General features: G+C 38.0%; 1 protein-coding gene across 4 annotated transcripts in view; it reads left to right on the top strand.

Moving 5' to 3' along the window:
- ZBTB37 (zinc finger and BTB domain containing 37) overlaps positions 1-21,051 on the top strand; it is a 26,208-nt gene extending 5,157 nt beyond the window's left edge. For 2 of the 4 annotated variants that reach the window (XM_081298909.1, XM_081298911.1), the window contains one exon: positions 4,879-21,051. In XM_081298909.1, the coding sequence (XP_081155035.1) occupies positions 4,879-5,367 (489 nt within the window). In that variant the 3' untranslated portion in view covers positions 5,368-21,051. Of the gene's footprint in view, positions 1-410; positions 511-4,878 lie in introns of all 4 variants that reach the window. The other 2 variants (XM_081298908.1, XM_081298910.1) reach the window with 2 other exon arrangements.
- Positions 21,052-21,083: the final 32 nt, after the last annotated feature.

Here is a 21,083-nt window from a genome sequence, read left to right as displayed (position 1 = left end):
TGTTTATGAGCTTGCCAGAAATACATTTTTGGTGTCAATATTGTTTGGGAAGTAGAAAAAAAAAATAACAAGATTGTGATACTCTTTCCTGATTGTAGGGGCCAATCTCTATTCCTGACAGTAAAATTAACTGCTGAAAACTACATGCAGGTAATTTAGGACCCAGAAGAGAAAGTGTATGATTTTGTATGTGTGAGAGTATGACACCAAAACATAGTAACTAATTTATAATAGTATGTATGTATAAACAGATTGCTTATACATTTCAAATGTGTGCTGTTTTGTATGCATGTATTTTTTTCATTTATTCTCTTCCTGAATTTTTTTTTTTAAACTTTGTATTAGGGATTGAACCTAGGGATACTATAGCAATGAGCTATGTCCCAGCCCTTTTTATTTTCTGTTTTGAGACAGGATCTCACTGTGTTGCTGAGGGTCTCGCTAAGTTGCCAAGACTGGCCTCGAACTTGCAATCCTCCTGCCTTAGCCTCCGAGTTGCTGGGATTACAGGTGTGCACCACTGTACCCAGCTTCCTGCATCTTTTGTTAGAGTACAGTGTTCTAGAAAGAACAGGAATATCTTCTCTTTTCTTTAGCAACTAGTATAAGAAGTTAATCAATTAATTTTGTTTTTTCTCAAGAATTTGTATAATTGAAGATTGAGCTTTTAGAAAGTGGTAAACTCACCAAGTAGAACACAGTAAATTAGATACTTTTGCCTTTTAAAAGAAAGTACTCGGAGCCTGGTTTCGAGCCTCAGTGCCACATAAAAATAAATAAATCAAATAAAGGCGTTGTGTCCAATTACACCTAAAAAATAAATTTGAAAAAGAAAAAGCACTAATAGATTAAGATTAAGATTGCATGGATAATTTTTTTAACCTCTGCATTATACTTGTATCTTGTTAGCTAAACCACTGGATGTTTATGATATACACGGTAAAGTAGTAACAGACATTGTTACAAACTGTGATTTTTTTTTTATTAGATTTTAGAGAAAATGTCAGGAACTTGGAGGAAAAGTAGTTTATTCTCATAATTGGGGCCCTTTTTTTCATCTGTCAAATATGGTATGATAACCATGCAAAGATAACTGGTTAAACAAATAAATATAGTAATGAGATAATCTTAGAAGCTTAATGGGGACAGAGATAAGACAGACCAGTGAATAAATATATATATATATATATATATTTAAGATGTATATAGATTTCAGTAACATTTTTATGGGAATAGATGTACTTAACAGGCTGTAATTAAAATCAGTATCCACTTAAGGAAAGTGAATTAACTTTGTTTTTGTTATTTGTTTTCATGTTTTTTGTTTCATTCTGTTTTTCTTTCTATTTTGGGGGGGAGAGGGTGCGGCAGAGGCAGTACCAGGGATTGAACTCAGGGACACTCAACACTGAGCGACATCCCCAGCCCTATTTTAGAGATAGGGTCTCACTCAGTTGCTTAGTGCCTTGAGGTTGCTGAGGCTAGCTTTGATCACATGATCCTCCTGCTTCAGCCTCCCATCCTCCTGCCTCAGCCTCCTGAGTCTCTAGGATTACAACTGTGCGCCACCACACCTGGATTTTTTTGTTTTGTTTTGTTTTGTTTTTCTTCTTATTTAATGAGGTGTCTCACTATGTTGCCCAGGCTGGCATCAAACTCCTGAATTTAGATAATCCTACAGCCTCAGCCTCCCAAATAGATGGGACTATAGACACACACTACCACCCTGCCCAGCTATAAATGCAGTTTTGAAGAAGTTAGGAAGAAGTAATTTACTCCACTTGTAGATGGGATAGGGATAAGAATTGGAATTCTCAAATTGTTTAGCTGGCTGAAACAAAAGGTATAGGCTATTAAGGAATGGAAAATAAGCAGTACTGTCTGGAGATGATATTAAGGGGTGATATATATGCCTAAACATGTATGAAAGTGTATTGACTCTGCTCCCCAGTTTACCCTGCTGCAGAGGACCAAAGCAGGGCAGGGATTTACATTATAAGAACCTCATTTTATTTTATATTTTTTTTTCTTTTTTCTTTTTTCTTTTTTTTCTTTCTTTTTTTTTTTTTTTTTTTTTGTACTGGGAATTCAACCCAGGAGCACTTTACTATGGAGCTATGTCCCCAGCCTTTTTATTTTTTATTTCGAAATGTTTTTAACAGCTTTCTCTATGTGTCACAAGCCTATCATATTATTTCTCTCACTGTGTATCTGATACCCCTCATTCTTCCTGGGTCCTCATGGAGCTCAACTGCTAGTTTCATGTGCCCTAATTAGCCTTGTCTTTTTTGTTCGTGCTTAAATCACTATTACAGCATTTACAATTATATTGCAGCTTTACTACAGTAGCCTTTTAAATGAGATTGATCATAATGAATGATTTTTGTGATCATAGCTCGTCCATATTTACTAAAATACATTACCTTCTACATGTGGACAATACTTCTTAACGTTAGGAAGGATATTTATGGAATCATACCCTCAAGATTATAAATAATATGAATTTGGGCTGGGGATGTGGCTCAAGCGGTAGCGCGCTTGCCTGGCATGCATGCGGCCGGGTTCGATCCTCAGCACCACATACAAACAAAGATGTTGTGTCCACCGATAACTAGAAAATAAATATCTTAAAAAAATTCTTTTAAAAAAATAAATAATATGAATTTAAAGTTGGTCAGGTGCCACTGAGCAGGGAGGAAACAGGTCAGGAAAAACTTTTTTTCATATATATGTTTATGTAATATTTAATAATAACTAATAGTTACTGAGCTACATTAAGCATATTAGTGTATAAACTCATTCAGTGCTCAAAGCAGCATGTGAGGGAGATGGTTATTATTATATTCATTTTGGAGATGAGCAAACTGAGGAATAGAATAGTTAAATTTAACTTATTTAAGGTGAAATAATAAATGGAACTTGAATTTGAATCCATGTTCCAGCACCCTTAATTATATGTAATATTATGCATTCAAGATATTTAAGTGTAGCTGGGTGTGGTGGCCAGCATCTGTTGCCCCAGTTATGCAGGAAGCTAACTGAAGAGCATTACTTGAGTCTGGGGCAACATAGTGAGACCCTGCCAAAAAATAAATAAGCAAAATTTAAAAATATATTTTAGGGTATTATTATGTTTGATTCTCATGAGAATCCCTAAAAGTTGGCAACACTTAAAATAGCCTTTTCATTTTGTGAATGGGAGGACTAGCCCAGGGAAGTTATCATGTGCTTTGTCCTTGATCACCTAATACTTTTTAGTGGGATAATTCATCGTTCTTTATGTGATTTTCATTTTTATTATCTAGAGAAATAAAGCAGAAAGAAATGTTATATAAAATGAATCAGAAATAAACTTCAGACTTGCTCTTCAACCCTTGATTTAACATGCTGCTTCCCAAATCTGTTAAGAACTGCCTCTGTTCAAAATGCTTTATAAAAAAAGCACTGTCAGCTAACATGAAGAAAGAGACAAAACAAAAACTCAGGAGAGTTGGTCTGGAGCTGTAGCTCAGAGGTAGAGAGCACCTGCCTAGGACATGTGAGGCATAGAATTCAATCCTCAGCACCACATAAAAATAAATTAAATAAAATAAACGTATTGTGTCCATCTACCAAAAAAAAAAAAAAAAAAAAAGCTCAAGATTGATAGATTAATTGCTAACTAGGTAGACTTTCTCTAGTTAATCCAGAGTCAGTGTTGACATTTTATCCTCTTTGCCTTGGTACTTCAGCCTCTGCAAAATATATGTCATTCCTTCCAACATATTTTTTTTAATTTTTTTAAATACAATAACTTAGAAGTCAATAGGCTAAAAAAGTCAGTAGGTAATTTGTTTTCTTTTTAGTAGTAGATAAATACAATACCTTTATTTATTTGTTTATTTATTTATTTTTATGTGGTGCTGAAGTGCTAAGTAAGCACTTTACTACTGAGCCACAACCACAGCCCCTCAGTAAGTAATTTCTGAGTAGTGAGATTTTAATACAGAATTTTTGAACCAAAAAGCATTTATAAATCTAAAATTTTAAATAATTCTCAAAAGGAATATATTCCTTCTCCCTCCCAGCTTTCAGATAGGAGAAACCTCACTCTGAAATCAGATAAACTTTGAGTAATTTTTTTATTTTCTTTTTGTTTTGTTTTGTTTTGCAGTAATGAGGATTAAACCCTGGGGTACTCTACCACTGAACTACATCATGATCCCTCTTTATTTTGTTTTGAAACAGGGTCTCACTAAGATACCAAGACTGGCTTCCACCTTGTAATTCTACTGTCTCAGCCTCCTCAGTAACTTTGATTACAGACATGCACCACCATGCCCAGTTTGAGGAGTTTTTAGAATGAAGATAATCTATTGATATGGTATCAGAATATTTCGGGGTAGAAAGGCATATCATCACCTATAAATTATATACATTTTTATAAAGTTAGCTGCTGCTGGTTGAAACATGGTAATAATGATGTCATAAATATAATTTATATTATGTTTGCCATTATCTCTTCTGTACTGTCTGACACAGTATCCATTGGCTGCTGTCATATGTGGTGTTTGAATTTATATTTCAGTTAATCAAAAACTGGGTATGGTGGTACAGGTTTATAATCTCAGCTACTTAGGAGATTAAGGTAGGAGGATGGCAAGCCTGTGTAACTTACCAAAACCCTATCTCAAAAAGTAAAATGTAAGAAAAGAGCCAGGGAAGAAGCTCAAGGGTAGAGCACTTGCCTAGCACATACGAAACCCTGGGTTCAGTCCCCAGTGCCATTAAAAAAATATATACACACACACATACATATATAAATATATAGAGAATATTTTGATTGCTTTTAACATGTATGCTTAGTTTATTCTTGCTTATTTTCCTCTCCTGGAACAGGTAGAAGAATCAGCAATGATGGGAGTAAGTGGCTATGTGGAGTATCTCCGAGAACAGGAAGTATCTGAACGGTGGTTCCGATACAATCCCCGTCTCACCTGCATCTATTGCGCAAAATCTTTCAACCAAAAGGGGAGCCTAGACCGCCATATGCGCCTACATATGGGGATCACACCATTTGTCTGCCGCATGTGTGGCAAGAAGTATACCCGGAAAGATCAGCTGGAGTATCATATACGCAAGCACACAGGCAACAAGCCCTTTCATTGTCATGTCTGTGGCAAAAGTTTTCCCTTCCAGGCCATCTTGAATCAGCACTTTCGTAAAAACCACCCTGGCTGTATACCCCTGGAGGGGCCTCACAGCATCTCTCCTGAAACAACTGTCACATCTCGAGGACAAGCTGAAGAAGAGTCACCTTCCCGGGAAGAGACAGTTGCTCCTGGGGAAACTGCCCAGGGCTCTGTGTCCACCACTGGGCCAGATTGAGACATTGAGGGGGAGGGGGCAGACCCTCTTCCCCTTTGGGCCGTAAACAGCCTGCATCAGGGCCATGGACTGGTACTTAGATTCACAAAATGCCACCTCATTAAACCAGAAGATGCTCCCAAGATGTTGCCAAACTAGAGGATCAACAACATACACAGAAGCACTAAAGGCTCTTCCCCTCCTCCTTCCCTCCTCACACTTTGGAAAAAATCAAGCAAATCAACTTTCTAATTCAGGGATCAACAGCCTTGGTTTGTTAACTTTATAAGAAAAACATTTTTTTTAGCAAAACTATGATAAATGGTCATTTATCTACCAGTTGTGTTTGAACACTGTACTTTGGTCCATAACATCTTGGTGGCTGTAATTGCCAGGATCTAAAAAATGCAACAGGAGTTTCTTGGCCATCTGAAGCAGCCAGCCACGAGAGAGAGAAGGAGGTAGTCATGATGGTGAGGAGGAAGAATCTCTCCTCTTCCTTCCCTGCCGGAATGTGCATTTTCACATCAAGAAAAAAAGAGTGAATACTGGTGGTTCTTACTGTTCTGCAAGGTTAGACTTTATCTTTGCCCTGACTAGGCATCTGATACTTTGCCTGATCGACTCATGTCGTCAGCCATCTTGGAGCAGTATTCTAGTGGGCAGCCTCACCTGAAGCACTTTAGGCACCTGGAAGTAAAATGAGTAGCAAAGTGTTTGCAATAGGTATAGCTGCACTTGGGGGCTTGAGTGATGTATTGAGGAAGAGAGGAGCAGGGAAGGAAGTGTTTCCATGTTTTACAAATGTTGAACAGCACAGAGCCAAACTGCAGCTTCCTGACTGGTATTTGTTCAGCATAGTGCTCATGAATCCTTTGGTGTTAAGGAAATGGCTCTAGTTCAGATGAATTAACCTGTTAGGCTGACTACCAAAGTTTCATCCAGTCTCTTTGGCTCCTAGTTTCACATAACAGCAATATTGTACATCAGAAATGTCACTTTCCAGTGAATTGAGCCTGGGTTGTATTTTTAAATCCACAGGTCGTCACGTTTGATAACTTTTATATGAAGTTTTAGACACATTTTTTCCTGCAGTATTGTGGTTGAAGAGATTTAGCACTATTATTCTTACTGCAACCACAATTTCATTTACTTCTACATATGTAGTAGTTTATATTTTCAGTCCAATGAAGAACCTCATTTAAATCTATGTCTCGAGTCTGCAAACCTAGAAATTCATAAACCAACCATCAGCAAATTGCTGCTGACTCCAAGAACTTTGATTTTTAATAACGCACTACAGGGCACTTACCAGAAAACATCATGCACAATCATGTTGCAATAAATGATCAAAGGATCAGTTTTGATCAGGTTTGGTTACTTAATCATTCCTAAGATTTTTAAAACTTCAAGGGACCTTTTTAGTAATTCTGGGTTTTTCTGAGATTCTTAATCCAGCACTGAGATAAAGAACTTACCAAACATGTAGAGCTTTTGATGCCCTGGTTTACATGGAGAGAGAAAAGAGAAAATATTGGAACATTAAGGGATGCAGGCAAAGAAATGCTTAAAACTCACAGTGCAAATAACAAGAGAAAAATCTCTCACTTCTCTTGATTTTTAAAAAAATATTTGAATATGTAATGATTTAACAAATTGTTTTGGTGTAGAGACATAGATGATTGTGAAAGAGATTTGGGAGAAGGCTGGTCATTCCTGCACTGGTGAGCCATTTGTGAGAATGTTAGTCACATGCTCCTTTCCTGAGGATATTTTGTGGTACATGGAAAGGTGGATAGAAAAGATTTTTTTTTTTTTTTTGGTGATAAATTAGAATGCAAAGCGTAGCTTTAAGCAATCTGAGAATTGTACATATGCATACAGCTGCATTCTTTCACTAGAGGAAGGTTTTCTCTTCTGGAAAAGTGTAGAAATTCATCTTTTAGAGGAATGTGATGTTGCTGCCATTTGATAAGAGCCTACCCTGAAGGGCAGCATTGAGGTTGTGTCGGCCTTCAGGATACCCAGTGGGTCCTTCTCCTCCCTTGTTGGGCAACAGCATGCTAGGGTGAAAACTGTCCCATAGAGCAATATTGGGAATTGGCTGTGCTCTGTGGCATCGAAAACATGGAGTTGAGATTAGACTCACATCCTTAGGAAAACGTCTCAGCAGTCACGAGGCTTTCAGTGACAGAATTTGCCATTACTACATAGGCAGGGATGGGAAAGACAGAAGATGGAGCTTTTAAGCCTACCAAAAAAGTTTTCAAGTTCCTCCCTACTTCTGAGAAATAGTATGTGGAAAAGTTCTGTATTGCTTTGTTAATTTCTTAGAATATATATGAGAAAATAGAGTTTTTACACTATTACCAAATTGTAAAGGTGAAGTGCAGTAATTTCTGTAACAAGAAACTGCAGCATCTGGCAGTGCTCCATCCAGAGTTAGAAACAAACATCCTGCCTAAGTAGGGTCTAAGTGGTATGCAGATGCTGTGCTGGGTTCCCCTCCCTTTTCATTCTCCTCTTACAGGTTTTTACTGTGTTGATACTGTGAATGGAGCACTTCCTGGTTATCTAGGACCACATTAGCACAATCAGGTTCACTTGTTCTCTCCCCTTAGGCCTAGCAAGAGCCATGAAATTCAAGCCAGGCTAGCTTGTAAACAAATTGAAGCTTCTAAAAGCAATTTCCCTAGCTTAGTTAGAAGAGAGATTATTCTAATTATCTATCCAAGATTCTTTTCCAGGTTCACTGTGATTTTTGTCCTATTTCTTAGCTAACATCACTCTTAGGGTCATAGGAGTTTAAGTTCTATGTACGTTAATGAATGCTTGTATTGGTGGGTGCATGGACAATACCTCTTAAGGACATACTAAATGGACGTTAGCTAATGCTGAAAACTCGTTACCAAACTTTAACTTGCACGTGTCACCTTGTGAAGAGAGCAGCATTAGCAATGAGAGCTAATTCATCATTAAGTACCAGTGCCATGAGATTGCAAACACTGGGACTGTTTTCATTTATTGAGTGGCACTTAATAGCAAAGGAGCTATCCAGTATTCTCTGCAGAAGAAGACATATGGCAACATATTAACCTATTTTCATTTTAGGATGTACCTTTCATTCTCTCTGAACTCTGATATCTGTATAAAATGTAGCATTGGCATGACGGTGACACTGTACTTAGGCAGAAAGGCTCTTTCTAATGACTTGTTCTCTCTTTACTCAAAACCATATTTACCTCTGAACTGCGTTGCATTTTACTTTATGTAACTTGCAGTCTACCCCACACCATTTATTACGCTAAAGAGTTAAATCTAAGGGTGAATGTATAAAAAAATAGTTTGTAAAGGATCAAGATTGGAAAAGAAGAGAGATAGCAGCTAACATTTTCCTGTGTTTTGGCACTTTCTCATGTTTCAGGTTCCCTCTATCAGTGAAGCAGGACTTTATAAAGGTGGTATGAAAGTAGACCTAGGCTGTTTCCTCATTTCATAGTTGACGACTGACTTTGGTTGGAAGTTACCTGGTGAAGTGTGAATTTTGGAACTTCATTTCTTATAGCTGAGTGATCTGTGGTTGTGAAATGACTTTTTCAAAGTTTTAGCTGTTACATGACACTAATTATGTTTCTTTCAGTGGGTGAAAACTACATTTTGTTTGACTAGAAGATCAAATTCCAAGAAATGAAAGAAATGGAGAAAGAAAAGTAAATGCAATTGAGTCTTAATCACAGTGGAAAAGGCATCAGAAAGGAGTCAGAATCCTAGATGTTCGTTTTTCAAATACAGCAGGCATGATTTTTTTCTCTTCTCAATTGTTCTCCTTATTTGTTCAAAGAATGACAGATGAGTCTTTATTGAACTTACTCTTTAAAAGTGCAGTTCTTTACTTATGCCATATGAGAAATTGTTTAAAATGTTGAAATAAGCTGGGTACAGTAGTACACGCTTATAATCCCAACAACTTGAAAAGCTGAGGCAGGAGGATCACAAGTTCAAGGCCAACTTTGGCAATTTAGTGGGACCCTGTCTCAAAATAAAAAAATAAAAGTCTAGGGGTAGCTTAATGGTAGAATGTCTCTGAGTTCGATTCCCAATACTGCAAAAAATAATTAATAAACCATTGAACTAATTTGTTAGCTAAGATTTAGAAAAGGGACAATAAGCAATTTTCAGGTAGATTCCTAATTTTAAGAAGTACCCCTTAGCAAAGTATATCCCTAGGGCTTATGGTCAGGGTTCAGCAAACCATAGCCCTGGACTCAAATCTTAAGGCCATCTACTGTATAAAGAAAATCATGTTAGATGATTACAGGGCCACACCTATTCACCTAGGTATTGTTTACAGTTTCTTTCTACTGTAATGATGAAGTTGAGCACATGAACAGCAAAGCTTTAAAATATTTACTGTCTAGAATTTTGACAGAAAAATTTGCAATCTCCTGAATTAGATTTAGAAGATTTGCTTCCCAAAATTTGTTATAATAGTTTGGTCAAAGTTTTATATTCATACCGTCATGTTAAGCGTCCCTTCCTTCCTTCCTTCCTTCCTCTCTTTCTTTCTCTCTCTCTCTGTCCCCCTCCTTTCACCCCCTCTCTCCCTCTTTCTGTCTCTCCCTCTTTCTCTCTCTCTCATTCTCTCTGGGCAGTTTTGGGGACTGAACTCAGGGTCTTGTACAAGCTATACAAGTGCTCTACCACTAAGCTATATCCCAACCCCTTTTTAAAAGTTGTTTTTAGACAGGCTTTCACTAAGTTGCTGAGGCTGGCCTCAAACTTGCCATCCTCCTGCCTCAGCCTTCTGAGTCACTGGGATTATTGGCATGCCACCACACCCAGCCAATGAATAGGTATTTTGATTCTTATCCAAAGCACAGTTTCCTAGATTAGAAACCTATAACTCTTCCTTCTTATAAATCTTCAGTTTAATTTCCTCAAGTAAACTTACTCTATTCCTATGTGGAGTAGTAAAAAGCCAAATTTTTCTCCTTTTTGTTTTTTATCTTTTTCTGAATATTTTAAAATAGTGAAACAATCTTGTTTGACTTATATTCCTATCTGTGTTGTTGTCTGTAATTCTTTTGAGCTTATATTGGACCATTACATTTTTGCTTTATGAATCTTCATTCTTAGTGTTAAAATAGCTTACTAATATCAGATGGGGATAAAATGGAAAATATTAGGGTGTTAATAAACAGAAATCCATGCAAGAGGAAATATAATTGCTTCTTAGAAGCAGTATGTGAGCTTCTGAATTTAAATTTTTTTATTTGGACAAAGTTTTCCAGACCATGCTGAAATAGTCCCATGAGTTTGATTTTTTTGTTGTGAGTCCTACCAGCATATGCCAAGTTCAGGTAGGTAAGTGTCTCTTATAGGGTACCTCCCCATGCTTAAAGTTGCCCTCTTCTAATTGGATATTTGTAAATTTTAATATGACATATTCTCTGAATAATAGGTAATCCTCATAAAGTTCCAGAATGTTTGCCTACATTAGATCTGCCTTCTCTTAGAGCACTTATACCATAGTAATCATGGCTTCTTAGTATTTGAGAGTATTAATTTTCTGATTTACCTGGAATTCTGATTAATCTGGGATGTAGGACTTGTGAGAGAAATTGAAACTGAAAATATTGGAGTTTGCTAAGCATTGTGACTTCTTTGATAATTTGCAGTCTTTTTCCTTCTTTGCTTCCTACTTTTTTTTTTTTTCCTGTCTTCAGACTTGTTAATTTTATTTTATTTTTTGTGTTTTGCAGTGGTGCTGGGGATCAAACCCAGGACCTCATGCTGTATAGACTTCTTGTTTTCAAATGGTGCTTTTCCAAGGGCCAGTCTCTTTACTTATAAAGTAAGTAGGCTTTCTTGCTCAGGACAAGCTGGAGTTGGATATTATGAGTACTTTGAAACATCTGAATTTGTTACATTCCAAAGAAAGTAATTATTGATAGGGACCATGATATCCAGCCTGAAAGATGTCTGCACAGATTATCTAGTTTCATTGTCTATGCAGACTGTCTTTCTTCAACTGTGACACACAGCAGTGCTTAAGAAACATTACTTGAAATCTACATCTTATAGGGGGTACATATGTAAATAAGTTTCCTATCTTATGTCTGTCCTGTTACCTATGTAACAAATACTTCTCATCCTAACCAATGAAAGAAAACCCACTAGCTCAAAAAGCAGAAGCTTTAAACAACAAAGCTTTTAGAAAGTCAGAGCACTTAATGGAAAAAAAAAATGCTTGTTATCTTCATGTCTACTCAGTAGGTCCTGTTGAAGAAGCTAGAATGCACCATCCAGTTAGGAGAATCTCGTGTTCAGCATCTCATATGGCCTACACCACAATTTAATATACTGTGAAGCTTAGGATCTGAATTAATCCATAATGCCAGAAGTTAAAAGTATCTGTAGGACCCTGTTTCCTATTTGAAATCACTCGTCTTCCATGATAGATAATATATAGGAGAAGCTGTTCCATTAAATAAATATTAAGTACTTTGGTACTAGGCAGCATGCCTGGAATTTGTATAACAAAGTTGACTTTAGACATAGTTTAGATGTGACTTCCCAGACTTTAGAGTCCTAAACCTGCTTTTGGAGTCTGGGATATATGCTTTTAAAAAGCCTGTGCTTTTCACTACCGAGGTAATATTCAAAAAGAAAAGTCCAGAATTATCTGTACTGAGTGCTTTAGAGGCATAATTGTAGTCAGTCCAGTAATCCTATGAGGTGATAACAGTATTAAAAATAGCCAGCTGTTTTATATGCTTGTGTGCTTAGTTCTGTATGCTTTACCTTACTTAATGCATCCAAAACTTAGAACACTCCCATTTCCTCATTTTAGAGGAAAAGAAACAGGCATATTTTGAGCAACACAGCCTAACCTGACACTTAATAGTCTGTGTTACCTCTAGTAGGTGAAATTATTCCACATTTTATAAATGAGGAACCCAACAGGCCCAAGGTTACATGCTGGTAAATTGCAGAGCCAGTATTTACCAGTCTTATTCCAAAGACCAGACCATCTTCACTACTCGTGTCATTTGCTTATGAGTTAGGATGAGCTGGATTATACAGTAGCCAATACGGTACTTGTTTTTGTGAATTTGTAATTGAAGAGTAAAAGATTATAAGAGCTCTTCAAAAGATAATGCCATTGGTTTCTGAGCAGATCTGAATGGTAAATGTTTGCTGGGGATATTGCCCACTGATTCAGATGAATCACCCATTTGCTAGGTCTAATTGTGAGTGAGTAAATTAGTACCAAGGCAAATATTAAAAAATATTTTCCAGTTACCTCTTGCTGTACAATGAACTACTCTAAAGCTCAATGACTTAAAACGACCACCATTCCAAATATCATGATTTTGTGAATCAGAAGTTAAGGGCTTTCTGGACAATTTTCTGCTTTCTATGGTGATGCCTCAGTTCACTTGGTGGTATTCAGCAGATGTTGGACTGGTCTGGAGGGTCCAAGATGATCTCATTCACATGCTTGATACCTTTTGTAGGGAGAGTTGCAAGGTTGGACCCAGCAGGGCTTCTCTCCCTTTTCACTGAATATCAGGTACTCTCTATATGTTCTTCATGAAGGCACTCAGATGTAATGTGGCAGCACAGGCTTCTGAGATGCTGGGTAGAAAGTGCTAGTCCTCTTAAAGGTCCATAACTGTCAAGAGTCACCATCTTACTGTTCTCAGAGAAGTCTGGTCAGCTCAGATCCGAAGTGAGAGGAAGTAACCTACCATTTTATGAAATACAAGTCAGGGATTTGGGACCTTTAATATCTTACATGTAGCATTAGGTTGTTTTTTTCTTAATTCTTCTATCAATTGTTAGTAACATGGAAACCATTTATTCTGTCTACTGTTGGTCAGTAAAGGATCTACAAGAATGAGACAAACACCTGTAGCACATTTCCTTAGTTGCTCACCTCCTCCCAAGTTTAATTTATAGCAAAATTTCCATTTTTTTCATTTTGTGCTGTATTCAAAGTTGTGAGCATTTGCCCGTATTTGCTGTGAAGCCACAACAACTATCAATGCTGATCCAAATAAACTCCAGAGTAAAAAGCTTACTGTTGGAGAATTTGGTTTATTAGAAATGACAGCCAAATTTTACATCTACAAATGGGTGGAAACTCCTATGGTATGGAAAAATATGGCTACTAATTTGTTTTTAATAGGAGTTTCTATTGTGTGACTGGATGAATCGTATTGTTACAATACTAAAAGTTTTACCTGTTTGTCTTGGTCTCTTCTATACCTCCACACCTCTGGCATAATTTTGTGCTTAACTACCTTTTATTCAGGAAAGTCTATTGCCCAGTTTTATATTTCATTAATCTTTACAAATTAGCAGTTGCTACTAGCTTCTGTCATTCTAAATAAATCACTGAAGTTTTTTATTTGGGGCTACATTTATCAGATTTAGCATGCTTTATTTAAACTCTTGCTGATTCATAATAATAATTAGGAAAAAAATGAGACTATTTCTGCCTTGAGAAGAAATATGAGCAGAGAGTGAGTTGAGTTTTAGTCTGTGAACATTCATCCCCAAAGCAAAACATGAAGAGAAAAAAAAGTTTTGAGATTATCTACTCCCTGGGCAGTGGATCCTGGAGAATTAGTTGTAAAGACTTCTTACTGGCCAGCTCCAGTTCTCGAATAGAAAGAGATCTCTGTCTCAAGTCAGGCCTCAGGAATTGCAGTTTTGCAGGAAATAAAAGAGGTGTTCATAGCCAAAGACTTAATTTCAGGCTCTACAGAATGCTGGGAAGTGAAAAAGACATTTGGCATTTGCAGTGGATAACCAGAGAGGGAATGATTAAGGTTATTCTAAAGCATAAAGATTAATCACATTTTATCATGTTGAGATTGGGGCAGGGACTGGGGATATAGCTCCATTGGTAGAGTGCCTGCCTCTCATGCACAAGGCCCTGAGTTCAATCCCCAGCACCACACACACACAAAAAAAAGATTGGAGCAACGTTTTAATATATGAAAATAACAGTCTTAAAACTCTCTTTTTGATTCTCACTTCCACCCTGGCATAATCCACTTACCTCAAAATCTGCCCTTTACGACAAAGAAAGCCTTTGAAAACAGTCCCAAGGAATGAAAATCTTTATGTTATAGCTTTTGGGCCCTTCTCTAGATTCTCTGTGACTCTTAAGTTTGAATTCATTGGGTGGTTGCACGAGAAATAAGCTCTGTGGTCTTGAAATGAAAAAGAACAAGATCAGAAAAAAAAAAAGGAATCTTATAGATTGACATTATTTTCTTTCTTTTCAGCATCACAAGTCTAAACCATTTCAAGCCAATCACAACAACTCAAGTGAGTAGAAATTGCTTAAGGTTTAGATGTGTGCTTTCAGCCACTTCTTGAAGCAGATATTGATGACATATTTGAAGGTTTTCTATGGAGTCATAGGAACTCTAGTGGTTAAGAACCACTCAGAAACAGAAATGTTTTGCAGGGACAAAGCTTAAAATATTTCCTCTGGAAGCCAAGTGCTAAAACAGAGGTTACTAAAAGTGTGGCTAAATCTACCCCTGGAATGGCTATCAGATAGCATAAATATTTAGAATTTATATGGTATTTCTAATATTTTTACAAAAATAATTTTAAATCATGTAACTTGAATTTTTTTAAGAATTAGCCTGTTTTCTTTTTGGAAAACTGGCCCAGGAAAAATAGCACTAATATAATTCCAAATGTATATGCATGTGCATTGAACACAGAATGGTATACTAAAGATAGTTCACACAAATAACTTTTGTGGGAAGTTTAGCTATTTTCTTAATAACTTTTCATAAATGTTTATAAATATATTTACTCATCCACCATGAGCTTGGTAGCATAGAAGCATTTTGTTAGCTGTCTTATTGATTCTAAAAATCAAATTCTTGGCATAGTAGGCTGTGACAGATTTTTGTTAACTTTGTATTTTGGCTAAGAAAATTATTTCTTGCACTTTCTATTTATAAAGATGCTATAACACAATGTACCCACTTAATGCAGCTGTTCTTTAGAAACAAAAGATGTAGGTGTTACAATGAAATATATGTCTAGAACCCTGGCAAAAGTAAAGACCTCGGAAAAATAAAAGTGGCTTGCATCTACCTGAGAAGGACTGGGGATTGATATGAGATTTAGTTGAAAGTAGCTGTGGGTAGGCTTCCTGTGGCTGTGAATGGCAGTATTGCTGAGTTGCCAGCTGTATGTATGCGTGTTTATGTACGCATGTGAGAAAAAGGTATTTAATGAAGGCAGATAAGTCAGTGTAGAATATTCTACCTCCCACTAGAGACTGAGCACATTCAAGATTGCCCTTAGGCAGGAGCTGGATTCCCTCAGCTACTGTCCACCCCCTTTCTCTTCCATAACTCACTTCAGCTCCTCTACCTCTGAGCACTTGGCTGAAGAAAGAGTGGAGCTTTCTGAAGCAAGCAAAGGATAACCAGGCCCAGAACACAGGCTGCAGTGTCTGAAATTCTTATTATGTGCAGATATTAATGTTTTATGTGTTGCCGAAATGAAAAGTGTCGGGACACTGAGGCTTAGCGCTTCTATCCACTGGCTTCTGCTTGCCAAGAGTAGCCTGTGGAGGTGGGCGCCATTTGTTTTTAAGGATGCACCCAGTGCTTTCTAATGAGGTGAAATATTTGTTTGAGTGCCAGTTTTCTTTTTTAGTTGCCATTTGTGGTCCATTTTGGCAGGACTGGAATATTAACCATCTTTTCCTGATAATGAGTCTCTGCCAATATCTTACATGGATGTGTGCATGACAAAGGTTTTCAGATGAGCTGTTTTGCTTTTAATCACTCCAAAGAGAGAGTCTTGTTTTTATTGCTGATACTGTTGTAATAGACAAGAAGGCTTCACTTGAATGGAGATTTGGTTTTAGTAATAAAAGGCCTCTAGGCAGACCTAATATTAAAGTCCAATGTAGCATCCACTGGCTTCTGCTGTCTTTTCCTGCTGGGGCATTAGCACATAACACACTGAGTCCAGTCAGCCTGCCTATCTCTTGAACACTTTCGACTGCCACGGGTTAGGGCTGGCCTCAGCAGTCATCCTCGAGTGTGTTCCACTTCTTCATTCCCATGGTGTGATTGGTGGTGTTGTCTAACAGGGATTCTCTATCAGGAGTGGAAATGAGAGCATCATCCATTTCAGATGTTTTAGGGGTCACTTTGGGGCACTGATAGATAAGTATTTACTGGTAAGCAAGTGGGGAGTAGAGAACATGTAAACTTCCAAAGAAGGGTTACAATGGATAGAGTAATTCCTGCTGGAACGCAGCATGAATCCTGAGGAGATGAGGTGGCGAACTATGTAAATCCTTTCCCCACAGCTCTAACTGTAGACTAATTCTCAGCCTAACAGCCATGCTAACATGCTAGACTCAGGAATTAATTCCTGCTGAGGAAAAATTTTCCCTCTGGCTTTTTGATTGATTGTGCTCAGAGTCTTGTCCCAGGCTTGACTCCTTATGTTTTGCTATAATTCATACTTAAGGTGCAGACTTAACCTAAATCAGTACTTTACTGTTGATGTTGCTGCCTATTCTGGACAAAGGGATTAATTAGGGGGAAAAAAGTGAGAAATACCTAGGTAGTTTCATTGAAGCATATTAAATCCATGAGTCTAGAAGGAAGCCATAGATTTTTAACACCCTCTGGCTTGGATGAACACTGAACTTATGCTTTCTATTAAGAAACCTGTTAACCTAGGCCAGTGGTTCTCTATCTTGGATGAGACCCCTTCCAGACATTCACATTTAATTGGTCTGTTGTGCAGCTTGGGCTTTAAAAAGCTTCCTGTTTCAGGCATGGGGTGCACACCTATAATCCCAGCTGCTCCCAAGGGTTGCAAATTTGAGACCAACCTCAGCAACTTAGCAAGACCCTGTCTCCGAATAGAAAGGTCTATGGATGTAGCTCAGTGGTGGAACACCACTCAATACCCAGTGCCAAAAAAAAAAAAATGATTCTGATATGCAGCCAGGGTGGGGAATCACTGCCTAACTAGATAGTCTCAAGCTAGTTCTCTTGTCATAAAATATCTTGATTGATATCCTGGCATTATAGAGGGCCAAGGGTCAGATGATAAATGAAACATCCATTTCTCAGAGTAATTCTGGACGGAATTGTTGTGATCCATCCAGCTTCTTCTCTAAACCAAATACTGAGTGTGCCTGAGTAAGCAAAGCAAATTTGTGATGTGAATAGAGATTTGTTTTTGTTTTTGTTTTTGTTTTTTGGCAATCATGGATTGAACCCAAGGGGTATTCAACCACTGAGCTACATACATCCCCAGCCCTTTTTTTATTTATTTTTTGTCTTTGAGATAGAGTCTCACTAAGTTCATTAGGGCTTCGCTAAATTGCTGAGGCTGGCTTTGAACTTTCGATCCTCCTGCCGCAGCCACAGCTTCCCTGAGTCGTTGGGATCACAGGCTTATTGGGGGTGGGAGGGTTGAGTAGAGATTTTTCAACTCTGGTAGCTGAAATAGAGTCCTTGAATGTATTAAAAGAGCCACTTGTAAACAGTGAGGTAGCATTGGTGATGGGGAAGAGAAGGATCATGCTTGGGGCCATCTTGATACATTGTCTCCTGGTTTGTCTTCTCAGTGGGATTTCTGTGTTAAGTGACTCACTTTTCCTTGACTTTCTTTGTAAATGAAATTAACTAAGGCATAAATGTTTCTGAATATTATATGAAATGTGAAATGAGTTATTTTAGCATCTTTGTTCCAGTATGACAAAAGACATCACCCAGTAATTCCCAGTGAGATTCCATATCTTCCATTCTTCTTACCCCAGGTAGTAAAGGTATTTTTTTCATGGCAGTCAGGGTTTGTTACTGCCTTTGGCAACCTCACACCTGGTAATTGGGAGGGGAGAATTGTTGCATTACCCATAAAAAGTGAGAACCACTGTTCAAATTAACTAGCTACCAAGTGACTTCTAATTCATGAAAGAAATTTGTGTTTAAGAGCAAGTTCAAATATAGCAATCTGTCTTCTCAGTATTCTCAACACCACAGAAAATTTCATTCATGTATTATGTATAACTTATTGATAATTTGAACTTCAAATAGGTGGTGTGTGCAAAAAGAAAAAGTAGGTTGAGGAAAAAGTTGATTAGTGCAGAGGACTGGGTTAGCATTTGACTATGAAGTTGGTTTGAAGTGCATTTAGGCCTTGCTGTTGCTCAGCATGTCAGTGCCATGGTGTCATCAGACAGGCCTTCTGACCTTAGATTTGCTGAAGTCTTCCTATTAGTGGAAAGACAAAAGCAACAGCCTGTGGGACTCCAAAAAGAGTAGCCCCTGAAGAACATTGTGGAGTACTGTGAAATATTGCTGAACTTTATGCAAAGTATATCGCACTGGAATTTTAAGATTTTGAGCAGGGGAGAGTGGTGGGGGAGGATGGGGAAACAGTAAAAGATTAATTATAAACACATACTATGTTTTAAACAAGGAATGAAACAAATTCCTTAAAAGGAATTTCCCAGATGGACTGTGAAGTTAGGTCAACCTCAGCCCTAGTGAGTTGACTTGCTGATCCCTAAACCTCTAGGGAATCCTTTCTGAAACAGCTAAGCAAATACTAGCCTGACCACAGTCCACCACTCTGCCCATCCTCCTGCCCTAGCAAAGGAAAACGTTCCCATATTATAGGCTAATGAAGTGTGTTCCAGCTCATCCACCAGCTTTTCATCTGCCTAGATATGCATGCACAATTCTTAGCCTGTCGCATTATTTTGTGATCCAATAGCAGAACTTAAAATGGATCCACTAGTTCAGTCAGGAACGTCAGTATCTTCCTTTCCCTTAAAGAAACCTTAAAATCAGAAATCTGGATTTTTGGCCTGTCAGCCTACTTGAGTAAAGGGAGAAATAGGGAGAACATTCAGATTTCCTGGTTCCTCATAATTTGGGGATGGAACCCACTTATGCACTGCCTCCCGAGACACAAAGAGAAGGTTGAGGGTTCAAAGATAGAAAAGTCAGTGTAGCAGAAATGTGGTTTCCTTCAGATGGACACAGTCTGAAAGAAATCCAACTGTTCTCTATGGTGCTTATACGATGGGTGACAGCTCTCCCCATCTACCTGTCCCTGGCACTGTGCCTTCCCACTGGTCACTGTGAAAAGCAGATCACACTGGACTCAGAGGCCAGAACCCAGGACGAGTTTCCCCTTCTCACCTTGAACCCATCACTTTGTACAGCTTATAATGTAGCATTTAACTTCTCTTTGGGAAACTTGGTTCCCCACTCCCCACCAATAAATGATAAAGCATTGAGAGTAAAATAGAAAAGAAGTCTCTGGTGGTAGCTTTCAAATAAAGAGATCATAGGAAGATTTCACTCCCCTACAGTTGATATTGATAGCAAGAATCAACTGTGCCTGCTTCTTCCTGAGTTTCTAAAGGCTACTGTAGTACATATAAGTAACAAACGTAACAGTTTTTCACAACCTGCTATTATTTTCACAACTTGGATTCTTATTAAAACAGACAATCAGTTTCTAAAATGTTACCCTGGAAGGGAATGGGATAGAGTATTTTTAACTAAGAACCTACCAGTCTGTTTTTTCCTTTTGAAAAACCCTAACATTTGAGACTTGTGTCTTTCATCTGCAGCAGCTACTCCATAAATAATACAGATGCCTCTGAAAGGCCTGCGAGCCAGGATGCCGCTCCCCGCTGGGGATGCCGGACTGGCCTTACGCGTCTTATTTCCTAAGACTATCTGTTTTTATCATGTCCTTAATTATAAATACCTATATATAGGATTAGGACTTTCACCCCACCCTCCCTTAACCATAATCACTTCAGTGTGAATCACCACCTCTCCCCTGTCCCCTTTACTGAAAAATGCACTTTAATTCCTAAGGAGAGTGGCTGTTCTGGCTCTGAAGCCAGAGTACTTCAGGAGGAGAGTGGAGGAGGGAGAACTCTTGCCAGACCCATCAAACTAACCAAATGTCTTATTGTGAACACACAAATGATATCCATTTTTAAGCTGCCCCCACCTACTCCCTGCCAAAGGGAGAAAGAAACAACCACCAAGTTGAAATTGTTCAAAATGCCTACACTGATTTTGGAAATTTCACTGGAGGGAAGAAAAGGAAAAAACCTATCACTAGGTGATTTTTGTCAGCTACCAAATTGTCAGGAACTTCTGTTTGTCTTGTGGGAGGCCGAGGGGTTTTTTGATTAAAATTCAAGTGATACGATCCAGAATTGCATTGTCCCCAAGTATCAGGTTGGTTCTCCCTTACTTTGACAGGTGTCCTCGCACTCTCCTCCTGCAGACTGTCCTTCCCCTGGTGACAAGCCAGTTATTCTTGGAGGGGTAGCATGTCTCCTAAAACCCCAGGAGCCCTGTGGTGTCGGGGAGGGGGGCGGGCAGCAGGGTGGGGGAGGGCAATTCCCAGAAGAATTAAGATGTGGGTTTATATGAACATATTTAAAGCAGTTTAGCAAAAGCTTTCTCGTTGAACAGCTTTAAGAACAATGTGAATGAAATCTTAGCAACTTGGTTAGTAATCCGAAAAGTCTATTAATGTATACTTGAAATTCTGTTTGTATGAAAATGCATTTTCCTCTTTATTTTAACACTGTGTAAAAGACTATTATGCATGTGAGTGGTTTGAGAATTAAATGGTTTAATACTCAGATTTGAATCTGTCTTTTCTGTATATAGAGATCA

The sequence above is a fragment of the Spermophilus citellus genome, assembly GCF_964194105.1.
Source record: "Spermophilus citellus genome assembly, chromosome: 6".
Taxonomy (NCBI): domain Eukaryota; kingdom Metazoa; phylum Chordata; class Mammalia; order Rodentia; family Sciuridae; genus Spermophilus; species Spermophilus citellus.
This window is presented reverse-complemented; position numbering and strand designations above follow the sequence as displayed.